Source organism: Lipophrys pholis (genome assembly GCF_963383615.2).
Source record: "Lipophrys pholis genome assembly, chromosome: 7".
NCBI classification, from domain to species: Eukaryota; Metazoa; Chordata; class Actinopteri; order Blenniiformes; family Blenniidae; genus Lipophrys; species Lipophrys pholis.
In genome coordinates, this window is record NC_137638.1 from 11,497,807 (window position 1) to 11,519,464 (window position 21,658).

The window sequence follows — 21,658 nt, forward strand, 5'->3', positions numbered from 1 at the left end:
GGATTGTGTAAAGTGTTATTGAAGATGGATGGATGGATGGATGGTTTGTTTATCTCATATTTTAGGAACTGAAAACTAAAACATGCCTATCAATAGATGTTATCAGTGTATATCAATCAAACAAGTTTTATCAGTAGAAAAAAATACACATCGAAAATACAATATTTGACTTTATATTAGCCACTTCTCAGCAATTGTGAGATGTTATAAAATCAGGTTAAACCAAGTGATATATGTACCTTGTATTTGTAATCTTGGTCATTTCTTTAAACATCTTGATTACATGTATTTGAAGGGCTGCCATTATCCCTGAGCAGGAAGCGAAAGGAACACATTTCAGTTCATTTTGATGTTGTTTATTCTTGTGTATTCCTCTACTGACAGACGGGGAGATGCTGTATGTAGAGCAGAGGATGAATGGCAACTGGAGATAAGGGCCCTTCAGCATGTCTGACATGCGGATGTGATGGAGGACGTGGTAGTGTGTTCGCTGGACTCTGTGACCTTCAGAGAAACAACGCTGAGGCCGCGACGAGAAACAAGAGTTTATTTGTCACACCTTTGTAAATGGGACACAGGCTGAGCTCACGGCCTTCTGGCAAAATATGTACAGCTCACCAGCATCAGCAAAGACACACACGCACGCGCGCGCACGCACGCGCACACACGCACACACACACACACACACACACACACACACACACACACACACACACACACACACACACACACACACACACACACACACACACACACACACACACACACACACACACACACACACACACACACACACACACACACACACACACACACACACACACACACAATTCACTTCCAATGAGAAGGTTTCAAAACAAAAGCACAGACACAGTATTGGCTCCACATCACCGATCTCACTTTTTTACCATCTTATAGTGGCAACAGAGTAAACTGTGGATCATGATGCATTTAATAAAAGCACACGGCATCCAGTTATAAAGCAGTAAAAATAAACCCACAGCATTTAGCAGATATGAGTTATGGTAGCATGCTTGCACATGCACCCTGTACTGCCCCAACCCTGTCATCATGTCAGACTCCCCGTTCACAGTCAGCCACTGGCAATAAGTGCATTTTTTGCTCAGCCAGCACATTAAAAGAGAGGGGATTTTTTTATTGACTGGCCATACCTGAAATATGTTCCATTAAGGGATTTATGAGCAAATAAACAAGAACAAAATATGGATAATTATTATTATCATTAGAGAAAAGCCACCGCGTGACTTTTTTAAGGACAGATGGGAGTTTTATGGACGGATAAGAGGCGATATAAAAGGAGATTTATGGATATACTCACACAGCCAAACACACCATCGCATATTAAAAAAAACAATATGTTCAAATCTAAATATCACCAAAAACCTACATTTCTTTACAAAACATCTCGCAGCACATACCCTGAAATTATATCCAATAAGTTTAGCAATGCAATTATAAATTAGATACACTGAATAGTTAATTTACGCATTTATATTATATATGTTAAGACCACGGTAAGGGACTCAAAAACTGAAAAAAACAAATAGTTCCAGAAAAAAACCCAACCTCCAGGCAGACAAACTATACAAAGCACCAAACTGAGGAGAAATGTAACGACAGAGTCGCCACGAACATTTGATATCCAAGTTCAATTCTGTCTGCCCGTCTCACTGTCATTGCAGGGGAGAAACAGCAGGTGGCGCTGCACCACAGCTCTAATCTGAGAGTCTTCACTGGTCTTTGTCATGCATCTGCTGCTGCATCTTGTTCAGCATCTCCTGCATCCTCTTCAGCTGCAGACAGAGAAAGATTCAATTAAAGTGTCCACAGAAGAAAGTCTGGACGACTCGGATGGTTCGCAGAAACGTGACATGAAGCCACAGATGAAAATGTTCAAATCATGCGATGCGTCCAGCATATGAATGTTTTGGCGTCTTTAAAAGTGACATGGGAGAGAATATTCAGCAAATATTGTGGTGAGGGACAATAATTAAAACAATACTAAGAGAGAAAACTGCAGAAATATCAGAAAGAAAAGGTTTGTGTATAGTCCCAGGTTATACATATTATATTGTATTGTTATGTTATTGTTATTGTTATTGTTATTGTTATGGTTATTGTTATTGTTAATGTTAATGTTAATGTTGTTGTTATGTTATTGTTATGTTATTGTTATTGTTAAGCGCCTCCAAAGACAGCAAATCCTCCTGAATCATCCTGGAATAATTCAGTGAATCTATTCACAACCCACGTGCTGGTGATTTAATTCTATTTTAATCAAACTTGATTAACTATGTTAATGATAATGTTTGCACATAAATCAAATGGGGAGAAAAACGGACAAGCATGTTCATGTATCCTGTTAAATAGCTTTTGTAATTTCATAGTGTATTGTCTAGTATTGTGTAGTATCATATCATATATCAAATGTCATGTCATGCCGTATTGTGTCTTGTAGTGTCATATTGTGTCAATCTTAATGTATCATGTCTTTTCAGAATATTTCATATGGTTTGCGTAGTTGCTTCAAGTATTTTTTGTTGTGATGTATACAGGATATCAATGAAAATACATTGTTTTCGACATACATTGTCTCATTTGAAATATAAAAAAATCTTGTGGCTTTGTGTAGTGCTGTATGTTGAAGCACAGTGGGGTATTGTATCATTTAGCATCATATTATATTGTAACATGTCGTGAAATATCATATCGTATCATGTTACATTGCCTCATTGATTTGTATTGTGCAATCTCATATTGCTTATCAATTTATCGTGCAGTGTCATATAGTGTCATATTGTTTCATGTCATAATACTGAATCATGGCTTTGCATAATGTGTTTTGCAGTATAAATTAAATTGTGCCATATTGTGTCATGTCAGTCATATGTTATCACATTCAGTTGTATCATATCTTAGCTTGTTGTACCAGGTTGTGTTGTGTTGTGTCCTACAGTACATTGCATTGGATTGTGTAGCGTGATATCATATCTTACTTGATATGCACTGTCAGGACATATCATGACACACGGTATGATATTGTGCATTGTAATATCACATTGTGATTATGATATTGTATCATATATAGGATATCCACATACAACAATATTTGTGAATGAGAAACCAGCCCTCTGACTTAGTATGGTCGTACAATATGAAACATAAAAGCTGCTTTTTACCTCCTCGTCTTTCATTTTGATCAGCTTCTCTGTTTCGACGTCTGGAGTGGAGAGTGGCAGAATGGGGATGGGACTCTCCATTCGGTTATCTTGAGCCAGTTTACTGAGAGACAAAGACGGGGGGGGAATGAGAAAAGGGAGCTGAGCCAGGTGCAGCTGTACTGAAATCTGTAAACAACAGTTATCTTGAATGTTTACAAAAAATATTCCCACAGTTTCTACTGTCACCACACTTTCTCATGCACAGACACACCCAGATACCTGGTCATCTCCTGTATGCACTGCGCTCTGTAGTTTTCATAGTGGACATCACAGGTTACATCTTTGAGGTCGTGCATGTGAGAGCGGATCAGCATGTTCCTCAGTTTGACAAAATCACAGTGCGACTGGTTTTCAACTGAGCAACAAAGGAATAGATGGATTTTATTGAAAACCCAACGCATTACATATGTGAACTTTGTCAAGTAAAATAATGATGACATAAGTAAAAGTACCTTCGACAATCCCCCAGGGGTACAGTCTTCCCCTAACTCTTTGTCCTCGGGCCTCCACCACTGTGTTACTGCCAATCACAGCGAAGGGGGTGCACTCCTGCACGGAGACACAACAACAGGCTGTTATTTTAACCCCAGTCTGCTCAGAGAATGCTGAGTGAGCACGTGTGCACATTTACAGAGTCCATACATTCACAGAAGAGAACAGAGCAACCAAAATGGAGTTTTGATGTATTTAGTAAAAATGCTGAAAGGGTGAAATGATTTAATGACAAAATGACAGTAACAATTTATCTGTTGTGACAATTACCCATTTCTTCAGTAGATGTTGTTATTTGCAGTTCACGTATAACAAAATGTGTCCTCTATATTTAACTGATTCAAAGAAGAGGAGCCCGGGGAGCGTTCTTTCCTTAATGAACTACAGTGGCCGCCTGTCGGCAGCACTCGGGTCACAAACCCCGCTCTCTGCCACAAGACCACCACTCCCAAATGATCCTCGCAAATACCCAAACGCACCTTCAGCTCTTTGTCAAGTTGTTTAAACTCTTCATCCTCATCAGAGTCACACTCAGGGAACTGGTAGACTTTGATCCCAAATTTGTCAATTTCCTCTCGTATCTACAAACAAGCAGCCACACATGCAAAGATTAGTCTGCAGTCGACAGCCTATAAATAAACAATGTTGAACTCTCTGTGGAGCTGGGAGTTTTAAACTCACTCTGTCTTTCAGTTTTTTGATCTCATTGGGCGTGAGGCAGTCAGCTTTAGCGATGAGCGGGATTATGTTGACTTTTTCATGCAGAGCTTTCATGAACTCAACATCCACCGGACGAAGCCTGGGAAGAGAAAGAAAGAGTAGCTCATGAACACCTTCTTTGGATATGAAAAATATATTAATCTGATTCGTTTTTTTACATACTGAGTGACACATAATGACTCAAATCCCCTGCAGAATAAAAAGGAAAATCAGTCATTGCAGCTGCAGGCCTGTGATAAGCTGAATCATTTCACTCAAACAGACGGCATTCTTTTACAGAGAAATTGCTAAAGGTGGCGGGAAAGTTGCACAATCACAGCAAAGAACATGCAACTAAACGTTCCCTGTCCTAACTCCTACACTTACAACATCCTGCACTGTCGAGCAAAGCAAAGGAGAATGGCAAAAGTAAATACAACCAAGTGTTATTTGAGGACTGGCTTTGGAGGAAAACCTGAAGGAAGGAGTTGGGAATTGTCTTTATGCATACCTGCAAAATGGTGCTTGTTCTTCCAGCTCACACTCATGTTACCTATGATAGCTTTAATTAAAGCCCTCGAACTCTGTATGGTTGTTTTTATGTTACGTTATCACCGGATCACTGGCTTCAACGTGCATTGTGTCTGTGCTAATGTAGGGTATGTGCACGTGGGTGGGTACTTACCCATGGCCAAACGGAGGGATGAAGTAGAGGCAGCAGTGGACTCTGTTGTCCTGGATGTTCTTTCTGTTCAACCCGCTCTCATCTCTGAAGTACTGCTCAAACTGCTGGTCTATGTAGTCTGTAATCGGCTTCCAGCTGCACACACACACACACACACACACACACACACACACACACACACACACACACACACACGTTAACAGCTTTTTCGCTTCACTGTGACTTTGAGCAAACAGAATCAATCTGTAAGACGTCCAACGCACCACTCATTGTTGTTGACGGCGTCTCCAAACCCCGGTGTGTCTACGATGGTGAGTTTGAGCTTCACTCCTTTCTCCTCGATGTCCACAGTGTGTTTGATGATCTCCACAGTCTGGTTGATGCGCTCTGTTAAGCATCCAGAGCAGGAAATTAGTTCCAACCATCATCTATATGGCTCATCCAGTTTCAAGTAGAATAATCTAAACTTAAAATAATAAAAAGAGATATATATTTATCAATATCAGACTCACCCTCAGCATTAAGTAATTTTCGGTCTTTGTAGAGATCTGTGAGGAAGAGGCTGTTGACCAAAGTGGATTTTCCCATACCAGACTCTCCTGTAGACACATAAATGTGTATTGCAAGTTTGTGTGTCTAGTAACATGAAGAAAAAACAAATAAACTCAGTAGTTATTCTGATAGAAATACTTTATCTTAATTAATGCAGATCTGCTATGCTGCCATCAGGGAACGTGGTTTGTTCAATTTCTGAAAGTAACTGCTTTAGAGAAGCATATTTTGGCGTTTGGTTAGTAGATAAAATGAGAGCAAATCAAAAACAAGCTTAATGTCTCACTTAAAAGTGCAAGACAATAATACATTTGAAATGCCAAAGCAATGTAGAGCCAAAGCAAGCTCCAACCTGCTTGTTGTAGGTTGTAAAACTTTCATTTACATTTACATACATTTCTGCAGTTAATTTCATGAGATTAACTCTTGATGCGTGATAGATAACAGCTGTACTACACTCACTATAGTCTTGTGATTAAAGTTGCCTCAATAAACCTTAAAAGAATTACATTGATCTCTCGAGTGTGAAGCTCATGAACACCTCCCTTAAACAGGCGTGGTGAAACTGACTGATGAAAGAAAGATTTATTGCAGGGCTGCTCGCCGTACCTAAGTGTCTTCATGAACTGTAAGCTGAGAATAACTGAGTTAAGATCAAGTTTTAATCTTCAGTTAGAGACCGACCTGCCACCATCAGTGTGAAGTCGAAGCCTTTCTTCACAGACTTCCGATGGACTTGGTTAGGCAGCGTCGCAAATCCCACATATTGTTTCTCCTGGAGCACAAACACACACAAACACACAGAAACACACAGAAACACACAGAAACACACAGAAACACAGAGATAATAATCAGTGTTCAATCCAATTTTGTGAAAAATTACAGGAATGTCAACCTGCAACACATAATTGATGATCAGATTTTCACAAAACAACACATGCTTAATAGTTAACATACATTTATTGCTCAACACAGTTTGTGGAAATGGTTGCAGATCCTAAATAGTTTTGATTGCATTTTTTAATGACTGATCAGACAGCTTGGTCATACAGGAAGAAGAAATTCTCAGATCTGCAAACAGATAAATCTCCGAACGATCACACATATCAGCTCCAAGAGGGTTTCTGCAACTATTTTGCACCTGGTGCAAAAATACAACTTTTTCACCAGATGTAACAGAAAGGTCTGAAAGTGACAGAGGGGTATGTGCACATGGCATTCTTCCATTAAAATGTCATAATGGTGATTTATCTAAGTCAGTGCTTAAGCCCATGCCAACTGAGAGAGGGTGCATCACAGAAAATAGAGGTACAGAACACCCATTCATGTATGATTTAGAGTTAATTTTGAATAATCTAAAACACATGTTCTGCATTATAGAAGGGAACTGCATTGCATTGTTGCGTGATTGTTGTAATATGTGGTATGTTTTCGCCATCACATCAGATCTATTTTTTGGATGCAATAGTTCAAATAAATATGTATTCCTCCCTGTATAAATTTTACCTGTTGAATCGAAACCTCAAAAATATTGAACAAGGCTACAACTGACTGGACATATATGATAATCTGGACTTTTGTTAGTATTTTGTTCACAGTTGTCATTTATGACTTAAAGCTATTTTGCAAAACGTGTTTGTTCTGATCAACAGGAGGTTTTCCGTTGTTCAGCTGACTAATTGTTTCAGCTTTGCAATAGTACACCCAAAACTAAACTTGCCAAAAATAGTAGCAGACACCAAATAACTGTAAAAGAGCTCTGAGGATTTTGGGGTCTGGCAGCGTCTGCTGTAATAAAACAACCACAACAGACAGACGGGATCTACAATACAGAAAATCTACATCTGCATAGAAAAACACGTGCAGAGCATTCCTCTCCGAGCTGCTGAGAATAACCAACGCCTCAGACTTTCCACAAAATCTCTCACAGGGGACACCAGGCTCCCTTTGTGTCGGACTGCAGCGCTACATCCGTCTGCATCTGGCAGGACATCATCTTCACCCTCCACTGCTACACACTGACATGTGTAGATATAAATACACACTCGAGGCCCGCAGAGAGCATTCACACACACACACACACACACACACACACACACACACACACACACACACACACACACACACACACACACACACACACACACACACACACACACACACACACACACACACACACACACACACACACACACACACACACAAAGCTACATTCAACAGACCTGAAAAGCTCTATTTGACTCTCTACACACACCAGCCAAGCACACAGTAAGCGTCCTGATACGCTGTCATAACTTGTCACAGGCATTTCCGATTGCCCCTTAGGGAGTGAGGTTTTCCACACACACACACACACACACACACACACACACACACACACACACACACACACACACACACACACACACACACACACACACACACACACACACACACACACACACACACACACACACACACACACACACACACACACACACACACACACACACCACACACACACACACACACACACACAAATACACACGAAAAGAAGAGAGTTGAACTGAAGCGTGATCTCAGCAGTAATCTGAGACTGTGAGAAGTAGAAACAGAAATGCAGCGCAAACAGTATCAAGATGCAGGCAGAGAGTCTCACAGAGGAGTCCGGACCTCCTCTGGATGTTTTTTCAAACTAATCTTAAAGTCTCTGACGTTAAGTTCATTCTACTTGTGAAATTCACTGATCTTTTTCCCACTTCTTGTCCCTATTCTACCTTTTCCTACCATGAATGCGCCTCTTTACCTTCTGTCTGGCCGTTCTCACTCTCGGGCACAGCAGCCGTTCCACCAGTTTTTCCTGCAGCATGATGGCATCCATCCTAGACCGCACCGATGCTGACGGACGGAAATAGCCACGGGTCCCAGAAAGTTCAAAAATCCCCCAGCAGTGGAAAAAAAACAAATTTGAAGACTCTTGATAAAAGTGTTTCCAACACACTTCTCTCCAGTTTGTACTGTAGCTGTGACTTCCCTTCTGTTTGTTGTTTCTCCTTTCCTCTTGCGCTATCTTGTTTATTTCTTTCTTTCCTCGGCCTACAGTGCTCCAGCAGTCTCTGTTCAGACAGGTATGGAGGAATTCTCACTGAGAGAGGGAGGGGAATGGAGGGAAGGAGTACGAAAGAGGTGGCAATTTGAGGGAGGAAACAAGGGAGGGATGGAAGAAGCAAAGGTCTAAAAGAAACTCATTCATTCAGCTCCTATTCCCTCCCCCAGCTCCAACTGCTGAAAAATAAATCTCCACACTCAGAGAAGTAACCACCAGCTTGCTTATAGAAAAAACAAAAACCACATACACAGAGCTGACGGGGAGAAAGTGAAGCTCACTCAGACTTATGAGAACCAGTTTGAACTTGACAGTGACAAAAGCGGCAATGTAAACAAAAGACAGGGACACAGACGCTGCAGGTACAGGCCTGTGCAGAGACACGGTCCAATAATCAAGTCAAAAAAAACATGTCAATCAATGTCTTCAGTGAATATCGTGGATGTATGTGCTGACCTCTGCTTTAACACTGAGCCAACAGTTTGATGTTTATTCAAAATCTGATGTTGCAATAGACACCAGTGAAATGCATAAATATATCATCACCAGATAAATATTCAACATTCAACCTCATAGCTGCAGGAATAACAGTAAAATGACCCCCTCTGCTCCTGTGATGGATTACATCACATGATTAGAAGGTTATTACTGAGCGTATTATTTTTGCTGGCTGAACAAAATGTAGGTCATTTTAATGACTTCAGTCACAGAGAGATAATCCATCCCCAATCTAGCAAGATAGCTGAGGAGTCAAATGATGATTAACAGAGAAAGAGAAGGACGAAAAATAAATCACATTTAAAATGATATATATTGGAAATAGATGCATTTCAGTCAAGTCTTGGTTCATTTTGCCTATTTGGGTCAGGATTGAATGATCTAAAAAAGTCCCAGTCTAACTCTCTCCTTCATCTGCTCTCTTGGACTGGAAACAAGGACAGTAGCGTCTCTGATCGTCTGGCAGTTTGCTGTCAGTCTCTCTAAAAGTCAGGACTGAACTGAAGCTCTCTTATCTCTTTATTTACTTGTAAAGGCATTTTAAAATCTCTGGAGTCCAGCGTATCTCTCTGCCAGTGTTTGACATGACAGCGATCAATATGGGAAGAAATTGATGAAATCGAGTTTTAGTGTTAAAGGTTTTTGTTTGTTTTTAAACTGGTTTCTTTGAAAAAGAGATCTCAAAGGGATCTGTCTGGTTAAATGAAGACTTAACAGAAAATTGTAAACGAAGACAAACTCAGGTGGCTTTCCTAATAACCCAGAAACATGACAAACACTCATCAAACTATAGTCTATCTCATTGTTGTATCACGAAAAGTACTGATGTTAAATTCCCCTTTGAATGCCGCTCCAAGTAGTTGTATGGCATAACATAGAGGCGTGTCATTCAGACAAACAATAGCAGTTTACAATTTTACACTTGACAGCTTCAAATTGGGCAAAAGAACAAAGGCTGTGACTCTGTATATGCTAAACAGAAACATGAAATTATTTCAAATTATTCAGTCATTTTTGTTGCAATTCTCTTATTATGGCCATGATGTCATTTTCAGCTGAAACACAAACATGTGTGCGCACCGCAGGAGTGGGCGGGAAGAATTGTGTGGTTACAAACTGCTGCTATCGAGAAAAATGAAAAGGATGTAAAGTAAAACAGTCAAATCATCTCGTTTGGGCACGCTGGTGTGTGTTTGTGTCTGGAGGTGAAGGAGGTACATTTCATGGCAGAGGTTAGACCTGAATGATTCCAGATGTGACAGCGGTGTGTGTGTGTGTGTGTGTGTGTGTGTGTGTGTGTGTGTGTGTGTGTGTGTGTGTGTGTGTGTGTGTGTGTGTGTGTGTGTGTGTGTGTGTGTGTGTGTGTACATCAGATGGGTGTGTCGGGCTCTAACATGGTGTGGGCAGCACAGTTTGAATGCTCTTTGAAATAAAAGGAGCTGGACCTTTTTTTTCTTTTCTTTTCTTCCTCTCAGAGGCGGGCACGCCTCGGGGTGATGCCACGTACAGGATGTCAGAGCCGCACTCCACACCACAGGAGGGAGACAGAGGACTCGAGTCCAACTAAAAGTTTATGACTTGAAACTTTGGGCCGCCTCTCGAGAAAAGCTGCGGGATGACGGTGTGAGCGTCACAGGATGTTGGGGTCATGTTAGACGGAGATGACGTGTGTGCGGGTGTGTGTGTGTGTAAAACATGGGAAATAGTGGGAGGTTCAATGTTCAATAGAAGAAAGGAGCAGATGTCTTCAAATGGTCTGACAATGGCCCTCCTGGCTCAGCCCCCACTGTCAGACCTTCTCAGCAACCAGCTGTCTCCCCCCCCCCCCCTCCCCCCCCCCCACACACACACACACACAATTCTGTCATGTCTATTGTCACCAATCAGTGTCTAGTCGCAGTAGATAGAGAAAGCTGGAGATCACAAGGGCTTTGCCTGCTCTGATGTGAACATTAGACATCCCTAAAGTTTTTATTAGACGTTATCAATAAGTCCTAGTTAATCCTGCTTACCTTTTAAGATCTCTATCCACAAAACTACCACCACTTTCAGCCACACTAATGTGTACATGGAAATATATCACCTGCTCCTGGAGCCTCACATTATCTGATGGTATTTGTGTGTTTATTATACAGTTATTATTTGTATACTATAGTTATATGTGTATATGTGAATATGTGTAAATGTAAATGTGAAAATATGTAAGTGTAGTTGTCTTTTTCTTTACTTTTTATTATTAATGCTACTCCAAAACCTCAAAACAAGTCTCTTGTATGCTGAACATACCTGGCGATAAAGATCTTTGTGACTCTTCTGATTAGAAAAGCTTGCCAGCTTCAACACTCAAACAAACCAAAAGACACGAAACATCTTAGCAAACCAAACGGACATAGACTCACATCGGGACCTAAAGACACTGCTCTTCGTCCCCGCATCGAGAATCTCTCCCATAAGCTGCTCAGAGAGATCTGAAACGGGCTCCAGGAGAAGTATTTAAAGATTTTGTAAAGCCTTCTCACTTGACTCAGGAGTGATCAAAATCATCTTAAAGATCAGTCGTTACTCTGATTTTTATACATTCATACATTTTGTGGGTATACATAGCACTGTAAACAAATGTCCCTCAGGACCTCACAATGACACTACCTCTAACCTTTGACCTTTCATATGTGTAATGCCATTTTATCTTACAAACCATTAGAAGCTTCTTTATTCAGCTTTTATTCCAAGTGTGAGAAAACTGAAGATTTTCTTATTTACATTCATAACCCTGAATGTGTTTGGCTAGTTAACCGCTATAGGTGACAAAAACTAAATAGTTTTGGATGAAGTGTGATGTTTATGGACTGATTTTAAAAAGCTTAACACTTGTTTTTTTTTTTGTTTTGTACAGAGAGATGTGTGAGATACGGGTTCCTTATGCAGCCTGAGCTTCTGCTTTTGAGTCCACCACAAGGCTTTGCTGGTTTATGAGATGATATCGTGGCTCCTTCACTGTCAGAATATTATTTCCGATTCTAAAAGCATCATGAACGTTTGCTGCTTGTATTGAATGCTTTTTAACGGCAGAGATCCAGAGATCAGCCACTCTATCAGCAGGCGGCGCTCAGCTTCGTCCTTTCACTCATACAAAGTTGTGTCTTTAAAGGAAGTGACTCTCAAAGGAAAACAGCAGTGGCTCCACCGAGCGGGTACAAACACAAACACATCTTCCAGCAAACCATCATTCTCCATTCTGCAGAGGTCTTTCAAGAGGAAGCACTGGCAGCCATATACAGATATGAGGCACCACAACACAGACACAGAAGTCTCTCAAATATTTTCTTCAAAACTCAGCACCACTCTTTTATATACATATTAAATAAATACATATTTTCCTCAGGCAAAAACACAGATTTCTGTCACCACTCTTCACACTGTATCTTTACTTCAAGCTGCTTCGTTGCTGAACATGTTGTACAGGACAGCATGTGTTGGAAGTTTGTTTTGAAGAGCTGTTTTGTGCATGTCCAGTGAACAAATGCGTAGCAGAGGATTTTCCTCATGTAGAAATAATACTCAGCTCTATTGATCCCTAAAGAGAGGTGGCTCATCAGTACTCAAATCCCTTAAAAACAACAAATTGTTGTATAGTTGTTAATCTGTAACAATGTTTCTTAAACATATATATTCATATATCTCACTTTGGCATGTTTGATTTAAATGAATAACTTCATATTCCAATTTGCACACACACCCCGGTACAGACTTACTCTTTTACATCAGATGTATTGGAATGAGGGAGCATTGATAATAATATGCAGGGTGATGGCTCCCCCGCACTGGAGCTGGAACCACAGTTTGGGAGGAAAATAAATTCTTTGGTGACTTTCAAGGCCGCCGTAGGTTCTCCTGTTTACTTGGAAGATAACAGCAGCTGCATTCAGCTGCCTGCTATTTGCAAACACACTGCCCAAAGCCACTACATGTCAACTTGTATGAGAAAGTTTGTCTGACAACATTGCTCCGAAGTAGTATTTTTTCAACCTTTATTAGAAGATTATACAATATTAGATTATAAAGGGTTGTTTATTAGATGCATACGAGTAGCAGAAGTAAAAAAAAAAAAAAAAAAAAAAAATGTTTTTTGGGGTTGCTTTGTGAAAAAGAATAACATGACACGATGCAGCATGTAACTCCTCACACTGTCATGGAAACTAGTGACAAAGGACTAAACCAAGAAGAAATTCCACATAAAACATTGCAATTCACTTCATTTTAATTTTCCACTAATGGAAGATTAAATTCAAATTCAAAATAAGGCTTTTTAAAAGATTCACAGAATAACTGTAAAACTAATTAAGCAACAAAGTTTGCAGTTTTATCAGTTGCGTCTTTACATGTTTGTGCCAGATATCAATTAAATTCATCCACTAGTTGTTGAAATATGTCATCCATCCTGAGGAATCCATAAAAATGTGCTTTGTATAATCAGTAATCACCGTTAGTCCAAAAGCAAAAACACAAGAAAAACCTGATAAACTCTAACAAGGAAACTCACCATAATCTTGCAAATCAGTAATCATCAATCCTGGCAATGACCAAGCTTCAATCAGTGTTTGTGCTCCCAGCGTGGAGCGGTCGGACGGCCTGAGGAGGGATGACCTTTACCAATAACCTCTCTGCATCTCTGTACCGTCCTTTCGGCACTTTCACACCATTAACCTTCAATGCTTCCTCTAAATGGTTGCTTACTCAGGGGATGGTGGCACAGAATGTGAGGCAAAGAGAGAGATAAGGTTGGGAAGGAGGGGTGAGAGGGGCGGGCGAGATGTGGGTGAGGGGAGGAAGAAAACACCATTAAGATGGACCCTCTTTCCCTCCTATGTTTTGTCTCCGTGGAGATGCAAAGGCCTGTGAGCACTTGGCTCTTTAACATGCAAATCTGACAGCATGTAATTGCTCAGGCAGCAATAAAATTGCTCCAGTGAAGGACACTTGGCCTTCAGTTGTCCAGTGTCAGCGTCTGCCGCCTTAAAGACAAATGGGGCTCGTGGGAGCAAAGCCGAATGCTTATAGGTTGAGAAAACATGCTTGAGGAGGCTGGAAGTTGTGCAAACCAATACAGGAACTTCTGACACTTCTCTAATTTTATCTCAAAAACTGAGCAATTCCTTCTACTAAGTACGATCTGTCTTTTTCTCTGTATCAGCTCCACTGAAACTTAAAAACATGTCAGTCAGCCAAAGCGAGGTGCTCGGAGGAATGTTTCCTCATTAACATGAACGCTCAATCTTCATTTTTCATCATTCAGAGCGACCAATCCTGCTCACTTAGAGGCACACAGTATATACCCACGTCTCTGGATTATATTCCCCAAAAGACAATGAAGTCCAGTTTCAACTTTAATATAGTTGAAGTACTTGCTTAGAAGTGGAGGTCTTTGAGATATTGATGAACATATTGTAAGTTTTGCTCCATTCCCGGATTCATGGTTAGAATAAAGAATTTATAAATCTCCATATTCACAATGCAGGCTTTTCTGTGTGATGAACTACAGCAACAATCTTGCTTTAAGTATCACTTTTATTTCATCCTCAATAATGACTACAATAACGACTGTATGTAGAACCATATTCATCATTGATTAAATATTTATTTGTTAAACAAATTCTCTAAAAACTTCAGTACTAATTGAATTGTGTAAAATGTTGTCTGTTGTGTTGTCTTGCAGTTGATGTGGATGGTAAATATTGAAGGGACTTCTCTCATATAGTTCTCCTTCACCATTTCAGCAATCACAGTGTTGCCCAAGGACACTTCCACATTGAAGAGATTGGGAATTGAACCACCAACACTGAGATTAGAAGACGGGGGTTGTTGGGCTGAGTATTATACATCTTCTGAATCTTTTTAGGTAAGCCATTCAAGCCACGTTTAAAAAGATCTTCTCTACTTTGATCAGCTATGAGAAAGCCTCAAACTCAACATGGATTTATTTATAAACATGGACATCTGAAATCTCATGATATACTCAATGTTCCTAACACAAAAGACTGAATGAACCACAAACTGAGTTTGATTATTCAGCGGTTTCAAAGGATAAAAAACCTCAACAAAACCAGCAAACAACAATAACTTAATGGTTTAATATAATATATTGTTTCTATCACTCGTATGAGATTATAAAGAATACCAAAGGAGTTTTGTTGTCTGTCACTCTGGAAACAGTTATAAAATAATCGTAAATCTCTTCAGATATTCCATTGGATTACTGCTTCAATTGCTTGCTTCCAAAGAATTCATAATCCCAAACATATCCAGGTCAACAAAATATCTAAATAGGTTTTAGTGAAAGACTTGAGCTGTCTGGCCCAGCCTGCAGCTACTTTCCAAAAGCTCTCTGAAGCCCCGTCCAGGCTGCGTTGTGACTCAGCCCCGGAGCACCGGAGAAGGAGGTGAGTTGTTTCAGGTGTAAGACGACGGCATAAACAAACTCCACCACATCACAGGCATGACATGAATGTTTGCGGCATGACAAAATGAAAGTACAAGAACATGCTGCAGGGCAAAATCTCAATAGCTCTGTCAAAAGTGAAAGAGATGCTCTGAAAGTGGACTGGGCCAAGGATCCTTCTTAGAGACGGGTACAACACAAAAAATTGTAGTATAAAGGTACGGCTATCAATATAAACTCAAATATTGAGCCGCCATGATATAAAACAGCAGTCCTGACATCATTTCATAAACTTTTCTGACACATTGCAGGTAATATCTATTAAAATAGTCAAATGATGCCTTGATCTGGACTTTTTTAGTCCAGCAATACAAGTTTACACCACAAGGTGGTGCATTGAGTCACTGAATGAAGCAGCTGGAGGAATAGGTAACAAGATAATGGTTGATGATGGTGTAGTCTACATGATAAACAATCTCATTTATCCAGTGGAAAAAAAGCCATACATGAAAATGGCAAACAAATGTGTGTCAAATAATCTATCCACATTATTAGAATAAGCTATAAAGGTGAGATCAGGGTTTTATCAGCAGACGTGTCAATGTTTCTGAATGTTTCTGAAAACATTTTTCAAAGTCCTAAAATTGATTAAAACAATATTGCATCCAAATTTTCATTTCAAAATTAAGATCTATATCTAATAATAATAATTAGAAGCCTACAGCTTGTTTAGCTTAGCATGAAATCAGGTGGAACAACTCCCTCTGGCCAAAACCCACCAACCAGCACCGTGCTAATTAAGTCATGAAAGCTAGACTCCGCAAAATGTGCCAACATACTGATTTCTATGTTGCTTTTAAGCTCAGAAGAATTTTGAGCTGGTGGTCTGCCAACACTAATCAAGGCATATAATCCCATTCAAGTTTTTACACCTCACATGGAAGATATACTGTGTAAATTACTGCACCAGGGAGGTTTGATCAGTTCTCCCATTCCTGTTCTTTGATTAATCTATATTGCGTCATCAGACTTTCAACCATGAAGTAGATTACCGAAGCACATTTTTTTCTGTTGGGGTGAAAGGTCAGCTCCGAGTCCTTTCTCCAACTCTTTTCTGCTAATGACCAAAATCAGCAGGGGGTTAAAATCCTCTGTTTGGATGCCGCACCCAACCCCTCGGGAAACGAGTGCTCCTGCTCTGCAGCTGCTGCTGACCAGGAGCCAGCGAGGGTCCATCTGTGGCACTGAGGGTGCGTTTAAAGACAGAGAGAGAGAGATTGATGGAGGAAACAGGAGGTGGGGAGCTGAGGTAAAGCGACACACGAGCACTGATGCAGATTCATCTGACTCAGCTTCTGTTCACTGCCTCGGGGAAACAGCAGGCAAACATGTGGCTTGGGATCGGACATCCTGGATAGAGACGACAGCAGCACATGAAAATATGGACATAGTCCAAAGAAAAAAAGCCATCTCGGTGCAAAACTGGTACCAACATCCACAGCTGCGTATTAAAAAGTCGCCTGTTTCTAAACAGTCCCAGCAAGAAATTATCACGGTCACCTTTTAAATTTTCGACAAAAAAAGGTATGGTCATATCTCAGAAATTATCACTAAAGCGAAGCTTCTCACAGTCAAAAGCAACAAAATAATCAAACAATTTTACAGTAATTATCAAAGTTAACATAAAAAAACAACTGCCTCATTAATGACCTTTAATTTATTCATAAAACATTATTAGATGTAATTATTGATCAGTGATATTGAGGGGGAAATATTACCTTTACTCATAGGTGACTCTCTTTTCTCAGAGCTTGTAAAGTTGTTTTTTACTAAAACTCCCACTACCAGGCCAGAGATCCCAAACTTACAAAGTGCAGTGTATGTTTCTTAACATTTATTCCTTAATGCTCTGTAGATCTCAGTGACATTTTATCAAATCATAGAACAGACCAGTTCTTAATTACATTTTTAGGAATTACTTCGTCTTGTGCATCCACTTGTTTCTGGTGATTTAATCAAAGTACAAACAGAGTGTGTGTGTGTGTGTGTTTGTGTGTGTGTGTGCGTGTATATATCAGATTTTATTTAATTTATTCTTAATATAAAAGTCAAAGTGTAACAGCGACTCTTTAACCTAATACAGACATTGATTTGTTAGCAGCTGTATATGAAAATGCCCCTATGGACATTTGTTCTGGAAACAAGCAAAGATAAAAAAAATAAAAATAACTGTCCATTGAAAGAATGAACTTATTGGCTAAAAGAATACAAATCTAAACCTTTGAAACTCCAGATTGTGGGTATTCCCAGTAATAATTTATGCTTTCAAATGTATACATTTTTTACGTAATTAGACAAAGATACTATTAAATCACAGTGACATCAATGTGTGCTTATTTCTGAAGTTAAGAGTGATAATTAAGAATGTTCGCCTGCAATACACTGAAATAGCAGCAATAAAAGAGTTTCTTTTTATAGTTTTAGTTAAGATTTGTGATATTCAGTGAAAAGCTTGAAATTAGGTCAGAGAAAACGTAGTGTCACTAATTATTACAAGTTATTTTTAAAGGTGTTTTTTTGTTCAGTTGATTGTATCCACAGTGGAAAAACTGGAGAATGTTCCACAGCCCAGCTGATTGCTGTTAAAACTGTGAGGCGATTTTCAGCTTTAAGTGTGACATGTTTAATAAAATACACAGCGAATATCCACCCACACTCAGATATAATCACCACATGGGCTTGTGGGTAGGTCAGATGGCGTTGTCCACTCCCTCATGGAGAAGTGATGAAAACAGATTAAAAATAAAAAAAGACTGTTTCCTGGCAACACAGCTGAGGAGGTGATGGGAGTGTTGAGGCGAGGAGGAAAGGGGAGGGGCCTGCAGTGAAAATATTGACATGGGATTGATTATCATTTATGAATCTTTCAGCAGCAATGAGCTCAGGCTGAAGTCATTAAGGGTGATTGTTATTACTACGATTCCCATCTCTTCCTCTTCCTGATCCTCCTCCTCCTCCTCCGCTGCCTGGGTAGTCCAAATATAAGCTATTTGTTCTCAAACGGGGTCAGATGGAGCCGAGCATGTGGGAGTAAAAAGTGAGCAACAGCCAACAGCAAAAGCTCACAAGGTGTAAGAACTGAGTAGTATTCTGAGCAGGAGTGAATCACTTCACGCTCAGAAGTGGGTGAATGACTCTGCAAGGAGGGAGACAGTGGCTTTGATTGCTTTCCATTGTTTAGGTGCCCACTGCTTTGACGGAATCACATTGACACTGTTTTTGTTATAATTCTGAGTGTTACTGTGCGTGCTGTTAATGTGGCCACTTAACTGATTGTGCTGCTCCATTCTGGGATAAAGTGATCATGTGTGTAACGTCGTCCTGCACATTTCTGCTGGTAACGATGAGCGAGGAGGATGTAAGAGGACTCTGCCACTATTATTGGAGGAAAGAAATTCTAAATCGTGAAAGATCAACAGATTCAAAGGATACAAGTATATCTATTGTTTTTATCATACTGTAAATAAAATCATGAAGTTGCTGAGTTTGCTACCATACAGTCCAATCGCATCTTTAACTTGTCCATTTTGTGAGTGTTGTCGTCCGTCTCTCTGTTTTCCCTGCGATGGAGCACATCCTGCCTTGGTCAGCTGGGATCCACCCCAGCACACTGTGACCCTCACTTTGATAAGGTTGTATAGAAGATGAATGGATAGAAGTCGTAAGGCTGATAAGGTGTAACAAATCAACTCCGTCACTTACATTCACTCTCAATAAATAGTTATGAAATTTCAACTTGATGTCATGAGTTATTGGTGATGTGAAGTGTTTAGCCAGGTCAGTAACAAAAGTGTACTTACTGCACAATTTTGAGGACCTGCTTTAAATGGTGATATGAATATAAATATAATTAGATTTTTTAATTGATGGGAGTTTAACTAATAAAACCGTGCTCAAGTTGCCGTGAACACAGCCTGTAGGAGTCCTGCCATATCCATCCATCATCCATCCATCATCCATCCATCCCAGCGTTGTACAAGCATTTCAGGAAGATGACTTCAGCTGACTCTGGTACACATAAGTCACCAGCCCATCCCATAAACACTGACAACCGCACACCTACAAACATTTTAGAGTTGTGCAGTACAGCCAGTTTACCCAGAGAACACAAGAACAGGAGCAACATACAAACTATGAAGTCCGGGCCTGAAGTTCAATGTACAGCACAGTGATGCTTTAATTCAACAACCTACACCACCGTGATGATGAGGTTGTCAAAATGAACACAATTTATAATGGTACCATCATGATTATTCAATGAGATGGACACTGCTTTGTGTTGAGAGCTCTGAAAATGACCCGAATCTACTGCAGTTTACTGTTCCTGATGAACTAACACTTTTGAAAGATAAGTGTTCATTTATTACACTTGTATGTTGAAGAAGATATGTTATTATCATTAATGTGTTTTAAGCTTTTCTATCAGATATCGCTCTATAACTATCTTTTTCACATCAGCCATGAAATGTGCAGAGTATCAGCTGATGGTGTTTGACACTCAGCCCATTAAGATCAGGCTAACTGAATCATCAAGGCCAACACACATACATGCATGCACACACACACACACACCACATGCAGATACTGTGCTGTCATGAGAAGCGCTGCTCAGAGGAAGGTGGGGGAGGAGGACGGCCCCGGGTCATCAGAGACCAGACCTCCCCTCCAGGCTCATGGGGCAGATGTGTTTCTCAGCAGAACAATGGTCATGGAGGACTCTGTGGAGGCAGCCAGCAGCAGGAGCAGAGACCGAGAGCAGGAGAGGAGCTGATGCAATGCTGACAACTGGGTCAGTGCCTTGGTGTGCTCTGGATAATCGTTAATAAATGTGCAGGCTGCGCAGTGACGGAGGAGAGGATGGAGAGGAGAAGAGAGGATGATGCTGGTTTTCTGGGTACCATGTCGGCTGTTCCCTTCTTGCAGGCCCGACATGCTCCACTTACACGTCTAAAAATGACCCCCCCACCCCCCACCCACTCGGGATTGTCAGTCGTGATGGCATGGCTAAAAAAAACAATCCTTGTAAAATAATGTGGGATTGGAGAGAAAAATATTGCTGCTGCTGTAACCGAGGTTGCCAAATGTGCGAGTTTAGGCTGGCATGTATTTAACTCTGGACACATTAAGTGCACCTATTAAGACGAATAAACGGCATTAAATGACGGTTCCTACCTCGATGCTGTCCTCTGTTGGCCATCACAGGCGGATGAGAGGGAGCCGCAGGTGCGGGATGCGGAGCGACGCCCAGGAGACACAAACATGCAGCAGTCAGACCATTGATGCTCCAGAGGGAGAAAATAAATCACCGATTTACCTGAATGGCAGAAACTCACCCGTTTTCACCGGGATCCGGCTTTTGTACCTGATGTTGCTCGTCATGTTCGACCGCTTTACCACCGAATCGACGGCTCACAGACAGCGGCCCCGTCGCCTCGCCTCGCCTCGCCTCGCCTCCGAGCCCACGGACAGCCAGCAGGGGGCGGGGCTGAGCGGAGGGGGCAGAGCCCGCCTCCTATGCAGCCTCAGCCAATCATAGCACGGAGAGGAAGACGGAGGCAGGGCTGAACGGAGGGACAGAACCCGCCTATTCGAGGGCATCAGCCAATCACAGCACGGAAAAGAAGGAGGGGGCGGAGCCTACTGGCATCAAACCCAAACTCACTATCAGCTCCTCGTTCCGTTTCAACTCACCTGAGCTGACTCTTCAAAAATAATCAGCCCTGATCTTTTCTCTCTAACTAAAAGAAACCGAAGCAAACAGAATTGTTTTTTATTCTAGTCTGAACTTTATCATGCTGAGCTGATAATTGAAATAATGACATTGATGATAATACTGACAATACTCACTAACACTTGCAGCTAATAATAGTTTGATACACTATCCAAAAGAAAATTTACTTCTCTTAAGG

The 21,658-nt window shown here is 40.7% G+C and overlaps 1 protein-coding gene across 2 annotated transcripts; it reads right to left on the reverse strand.

The window, feature by feature from the left end:
* Positions 1-348: 348 nt before the first annotated feature.
* On the reverse strand, positions 349-21,212 carry septin5a (septin 5a). Of its 2 annotated transcripts, none has more exons than XM_080467834.1 (11): positions 21,064-21,212; positions 6,355-6,445; positions 5,631-5,717; positions 5,382-5,505; positions 5,119-5,253; positions 4,416-4,533; positions 4,214-4,315; positions 3,695-3,791; positions 3,462-3,597; positions 3,201-3,303; positions 349-1,814 (listed from the first exon to the last, which is right to left on the reverse strand). In XM_080467834.1, the coding sequence occupies exons 2-11, from the start codon at positions 6,362-6,364 to the stop codon at positions 1,752-1,754; spliced, it is 975 nt and encodes a 324-aa protein (XP_080323960.1). In that variant the 5' UTR covers positions 6,365-6,445; positions 21,064-21,212; the 3' UTR covers positions 349-1,751. The 2 variants fall into 2 exon arrangements, with proteins under 2 accessions (XP_080323960.1, XP_080323959.1); XM_080467833.1 differs by lacking the exon at positions 21,064-21,212 and adding an exon at positions 8,456-9,001 and having other exon boundaries at positions 526-1,814.
* Positions 21,213-21,658: the final 446 nt, after the last annotated feature.

What these genes read in the sequence shown, in the direction of transcription:
- septin5a (XM_080467833.1), bottom strand. Translation starts at nt 8,530, where the DNA reads ATGGATGCCATCATGCTGCAGGAAAAACTGGTGGAACGGCTGCTGTGC. An exon ending in AAAATTACTTAATGCTGAGG is followed by an intron (nt 5,506 to 5,630) that starts GTGAGTCTGATA and finishes GATGCTTAACAG; the next exon opens with AGCGCATCAACCAGACTGTG. An exon ending in TCAAAATGAAAGACGAGGAG is followed by an intron (nt 1,815 to 3,200) that starts GTAAAAAGCAGC and finishes CTCTGTCTGCAG; the next exon opens with CTGAAGAGGATGCAGGAGAT.